The sequence below is a fragment of the Sorghum bicolor genome, chromosome 9 (genome assembly GCF_000003195.3).
Source record: "Sorghum bicolor cultivar BTx623 chromosome 9, Sorghum_bicolor_NCBIv3, whole genome shotgun sequence".
NCBI classification, from domain to species: Eukaryota; Viridiplantae; Streptophyta; class Magnoliopsida; order Poales; family Poaceae; genus Sorghum; species Sorghum bicolor.
Window position 1 is genome coordinate 50074617 of NC_012878.2, and position 6067 is coordinate 50080683.

Genomic DNA, 6067 nt, shown 5'->3' on the forward strand with positions numbered 1-6067 from the left:
TGCGGTTCCCCCATCGTGGCATTGCCGTTGCGTTACCTCCCACGGCAGCACGGCACCGGCACACAAGCGGAAGCACGGATCCGCGGCAGCCATCATTTATACTCGTCTTAAATAATCGCAGAAAAAAGATCCGCACTCCAACGCACCCTCAGCGAGCGAACGAGGCCTTGTTTAGTTCATTCTGAAAACCAAAAAATTTTCAAAATTTTTTGTCACATCAAATCTTATGGTACATATATAAAACATTAAATATAGATAAAAATAAAAACTAATTACACAGTTTAACTATAAATTATGAGACAAATCTTTTAATTCTATTTAGTTTATGATTAAATAATATTTGTCAAAAAAACGAAACTGCTACGGTAACTTTTCACACTTCGGAACTTCAAGGCCCGAGAAAAGTTTGTTCCGAAACGGTGGACCATGGGACCCGTGCCGCTGGCGGTGCCGGGCACGCCGGCGGCAGAAACGAGCGCGGGAATCAGCAGCAGGAAGCCAGGAACCAAGCCTGGCCGCTTCCCGAACGATTATTCGACGGGATGGGAAAGGAAGGAATTCCTCCAGCTCCAGTGGCCTGTGGGCTGGGCTGACGGACGGACGGCGCGGCCGGTGCGGTGAGCCCGCACGGATAACGCTTTTCTAATCGGTCCTGGCACGGGAGACGCCACTGCCTGGGGGGGCACGCGTCCAGCTGAGGCGACGCGACGCTTCGCGAACCCGCGGCGCGGCCCGCCGCCCATCCCGCCATCCTGATCCGCCCCCAAATCCTACGACTGCCCCGAACCCCACAGGCCACAGGCCACCACACACAGGCACACAGCCAGCCAGCCGCAGCCCCCCGAGCCCGCGCCACGCCACGCCACGCCACACGGACACGGACACGGGCACACGGCACCAGCCTCCTCCGTCCCTGTCCTCCATCAATCGCCACAGCTGCCTCGGGTGATCGATCGATCGGGTCAGGGGCTCAGGGCGTCAGGCGGCGGCCACAAGCGTCGCTGTTTAAATAGCCCTTAGCGGCATCCCTTGCCCTTCAGTTCAGCCTCGGCTGGACATCTCTCGAGTTTGTTTGTTGTACTGGGTAAGCTCTCCCTCCCTCCCCTCTCTCTCCATCCATTTGGATTTGGGGATCTTTTTCCCCGTTCGATTTTCCCATTGTTTTGGCGCCGAGATCGAATCGCTGGGAGGCCCGATCGTCCGTTGGGCGCACCAAGGTCGTAGTTGTAGGCTTGTACTAGCCACTGTTGCCCTGCGCAAGCCATCACCGGGGTCGTCTTCTTCGTTCTTAGGTCGCGGCGCCGCCCGGTTGCTCCCATGGTGTCGGCTCCGTCCTAGATCGTTTCCCCAACTTTGCTGGCCCCTTGCGTTGGTTGGTTCCTCGTGCCCTCGATCCCTGCATATTTTCCACTTCTGATTTCGCGTTGGAACTCGCAAGTGCCCGCTCACTTGTTTTGGTATTTGCGGCCGTCCGGAAACGCGAGGGAACTTGGGGCCTTGTACCCTGAGAAACCTCCCCATGTTCCCCTCGCCTTGTGCTTTGCGGCTGCCTAGGTAGCACTACTTCCCCTTGAACATGTTTGACGCGGTTCTTCAGCCGCGAATCACCGGTACGCTTGTGTGTCCGACACATTCTTTGTTTGTCAGCTTGCCTCTTTTGAGTACCCTGAATTGTTTTTCCTTCTCTGAAAATTATCTCCATCTGTAGTATTTTGGGAGTCCTCCATACGGTTCTTAGATTGGTCTGAACACGGGTACTTTGGGGGGTCCCTCGATACGGTTCTCGGATCAACTTTAGTCTGAGCACGGGTTATTTTGGGTTCATCACAAGACATGTCAGGTCACAAGTGCCTAGTCCTGGTCGACACGATTGTGGGCTTTGCTGTTGCCATTTGGAGTACTTTTTCATACGAGATGGTATAGGTTTCTTATGTGCCCTTGCACTAAAAAGAACTATGGCTATCCGATTTGCATTAGACTTCTAGATTTATCTACCGTTCTCGGGTGAAGTTGCTGTACTCGAAGGCTTGCTGCTTCAAAATCTGCCATCTTATGTAATTTGGCATGTCATTGCAGGAATAGCTTGGTGCTTTTAAGTATATATATAACCATTGAAAATGGTCAGCGGGAGGCCCGGGAATGGTGAATTGGATGCATGGTTCAAGAGCCTCATGGTGACCTCTAGCAGCGAGAGGGGGCAGGCTGGAAGTGGTGGCCCAGCGCCAACATTATCAGGATGGAAAGACCTTCCGATGGAGCTCCTGGTCAGGATAATATCGACTGTTGGAGATGATAGGATAGTCATTGTGGCATCTGGTGTTTGCACAGGCTGGCGTGACGCTCTGGGATGGGGGGTCACTAATCTTTCCCTTACATGGTGAGCAAGTTTCTTTCCTTCACTCCACCTCTTTACTAGTCAATTTGGTAGAATGATGAATTTTCTGCCATAGTAGTGATTGAAAAGGCTGTTGGGTCCCTCAAAAATATGATGATTTTGCAATATTTCTTGTGAATCCTTCCAGATTTTTTGTACTCAGTTCCCTGCAGATTTTCTATTATTCAATCATTTCTTCTGTAAGGGAAAATCACCTATAAGGCTATATGATCCAGTGTGCTGAAATCGTCCCATTTTGCACTGATGATCTCATCCTTCCTACATGGTGCCGTGACCAATTAGCCAAGTTAGCAATGTGTTTCAGGGAAGTGTTAGAAAATTCGTTTGTTTTGTTTACCATGTTGTGTACTCCCTCCGTCCCATATTAACTGTTGTTTCCAATTTTCGTGCCAACTTGATATGTAGAAAATGCGTTCAATATTTGTGTCTCCAAATAAATTTGTTAAAAAACTAGATTCAAAGATCATATTGACAGTAATATTTTTTAATATATATTTAGTCAAAGTTTTTTCTTGGGAAGTGCAAACGACAGTTATTTTAGGACAGAGGGAGTACATTGCTCTTTCAGTTAAACCGAAAACTCCCCACCTTATCCTTTATTTTAAAATTATTTTTACCTCTTGAAGTAACCTCGATATTTTCAGTTCTATTCTATGGGTTCAGAATAGGCTCATCTGATATTGCTTTAGGTCTATGTAACTTGCCATTGTGTATGCTATGGATATCCATATGCTTGTCTCATAAGAAACTTTGAAACGCAACTAGACCTGCTCATTGACTTTCCATTTGCTTTCCTTAAAAGAAAACCTTCTGGTCCGCGGTCCTTGATTTGTCTAAGTTGCCAACCCACAAAGTTGGTCTCCTTGATTTAAGTAATAATATGTGATGTGTGGAGAAAACTAAGTCAAGGAATGGCTTCATCTATCATCATAGCTTTTTAGCTTGCACAGAAGATACATCTATACCAAAATACACGAAGAACTTGTAGTTGTCTTTAAACAAAATCGCTGCATCCATTACTTACCTGGTGGCTCAATGCAATGGATTGAAATCAAGTTTACCCCTGGATGATTTATTGTAGTTAATACTATTTCCATCCTACTTTTGGGTCTGAGGATGACATATTTCTTCCTGCTTTTTCCTAACAGCCAACCCCTCTGTGCTTGTGTGCCGAATTATATAGTTAGCTTTTAAATAATGTACTGGCTAAGCTGAAACTTGTATCACTTGCAGGTGCAAACAGAGCATGAATAATTTAATGATATCTCTTGCACACAAGTTTACAAAGTTGCAAGTTCTCACTCTTCGGCAAAACAAACCTCAGCTTGAAGACAGTGCTGTAGAGTCTGTTGCCAATTACTGTCATGATCTGCGTGAGTTAGACCTCAGCAGAAGCTTCAGACTTAGTGACCGCTCCTTGTATGCATTGGCCCATGGATGCCCGCGGCTTACAAGACTGAACATTAGTGGATGTTCCAATTTCAGTGATACTGCCTTGATTTACCTTACCTGCCACTGTAAACACCTGAAGTGCCTGAACTTGTGTGGATGTGGGAAGGCTGCTACTGACAGAGCTTTGCAGGTACTTTTCGTTATATCAAGTTTTGTTAACCATGTTTCTAGTTTGAATGTCTACTTAGTTTCTATAATTTTGATGCAGGCTATTGCTCAGAACTGTGGGCAGCTGCAATCTTTGAACCTAGGCTGGTGTGATGATGTTACAGATAAGGGTGTGACCAGCTTAGCGTCAGGATGTCCTGATCTCAGAGCTGTAGACTTGTGTGGTTGTGTTCTTATAACAGGTATTTGATCTGATTCTTTACCAACTTAGTTTTCTTTTGTGCTTGTTGGACCGCAGTCAGTTAAGTTTAGATGGCGCTGAAACCTAGCACATCCTATCTTCAACTTGCCCCCATGTTTGTTACTTACAGTCATTTGATAGGTAGAGTATTCCATTGGGCTACTATATCAAGCCATCATATGCCCCCAGCGCATTGTTTCTGAAAGATCAATCCTGACTAATAAGATGCAGTTTTATCTGAAGAAATCTGATGGGGTGCTTGGGGTGTGCACATAGAGTCGTTACACCTGCATATATGCAAATATAATAGAGCGAGCATATAAATATCAGCATGCTTGCTTATAGCCTCGGGGGTAACTGAGCATATCAATACAGCATGCTTGATTATAGCGTCTGGGGTAACTGAACATTTTCTGAGGCAGTTGATCACTGTGTACAAGAGTAAACTTGTTTGTTCTTCACTAGATATCAATGTTTGCTGTCATTATTTCAGACTCTTAGACTGAGCACCACAAGGGTCTGTTCTTGTAGCTTATAGTGAGCTTTGAGCATCATAGTCCTCATCTTTTCAACTCTTCATTGTAGATGAGAGTGTGGTTGCTCTTGCCAACGGATGTCCGCACCTGCGCTCGTTGGGCCTCTACTTCTGCCAGAACATCACGGACCGTGCCATGTACTCCCTCGCAAACAGCCGCGTGAAGAGCAAGTGTGGGAGGTGGGATGCAGTGAAAGACGGGCTTGCGAACCTCAACATCAGCCAGTGCACCGCCCTGACGCCCCCAGCGGTGCAGGCCGTCTGCGACTCGTTCCCGGCGCTGCACACCTGCCCCGAGAGGCACTCCCTCATCATCAGTGGCTGCCTCAGCCTCACGTCAGTCCACTGCGCCTGCGCCCTCCACCCACACCGTGCCGCGAGAGCGCTGATGGCCAACCATGCGTACTAAGCTTGTTGGTGGCTTTGCGCTGATGGTTCTCTTGAATCCCCCCGCTTGCCTGGTGGTGGTGGCGTCCTCCAGGTGTAGAGGAAGCTCCCTGTGTACATAAACTCGAGACTTGGTGGTGTAATAAGACACTGCTGTGGTAGGACTTTGTGTGATAATCATGGAGTGGCGAATATCTGTAGCGTGGCATGTGTACTCCAGTGCTACCTGGACATTGACTAGAAATGTTGTAATGTGTATTTATTTCATGGACTTTGTAGGGTTGCAGTCAGATCTGCCTAAATCTTGACGGCAGATGCATGGCTCTGTTGAAATTTTTGCAAAGGGAAAAAAACTAGGGGAATTGGTAGAAATTCACTTCGACAGGCCCTAGACTGGGGGAAACTGGAAAACCCACCCATAAATGACTTGGGTTTTGTGGTTGGCCCTTGAGGATTTTGTTGCAAATGAGAAAAACATGTAACCCACCTGTATGGTTTTGTTGCAAAACAGTCCCTTTGTACATATGCTCAACCAATCTAACTCATTTTCATCAATGGGAACTACCAGTATAGCATATCTACTTATATATCTTGTAAAAAATAAATTTCGCTGGTTTTCTATCTCAACATGCAAACTATTCATGTGACTCCCACATCGTTCCCTCATTGGCATTCAATCTCACGCGCAAGCTATTTATTTATTTATGGCATTCTAACCAAATGGCACATTATCCTCCATTAACTTCCAATCTTTTCATGCAAAGCTGTCCACTCCGTTTCCGGCTCTAAGCACGGGAATTTGTGAGACATGCAAGTTAACTAATTCATAGTCTTAAAATCAGTTCATATTTGGTCTCATAGCAATGTTTTCAAGGTTGCCATGACATATAAAATGAAATGAAATTTGGATAAAATACCCACTCTCAATAGAGGTTTCATTCTATAGTTT

The 6067-nt window shown here is 46.3% G+C and overlaps 1 protein-coding gene across 1 annotated transcript; it reads left to right on the top strand.

The window, feature by feature from the left end:
- LOC8058475 (F-box protein SKP2A) lies at positions 941-5488 on the top strand. Its single transcript, XM_002439781.2, has 5 exons — positions 941-1084; positions 2077-2377; positions 3629-3977; positions 4056-4197; positions 4782-5488. The coding sequence occupies exons 2-5, from the start codon at positions 2118-2120 to the stop codon at positions 5138-5140; spliced, it is 1110 nt and encodes a 369-aa protein (XP_002439826.1). The 5' UTR covers positions 941-1084; positions 2077-2117; the 3' UTR covers positions 5141-5488.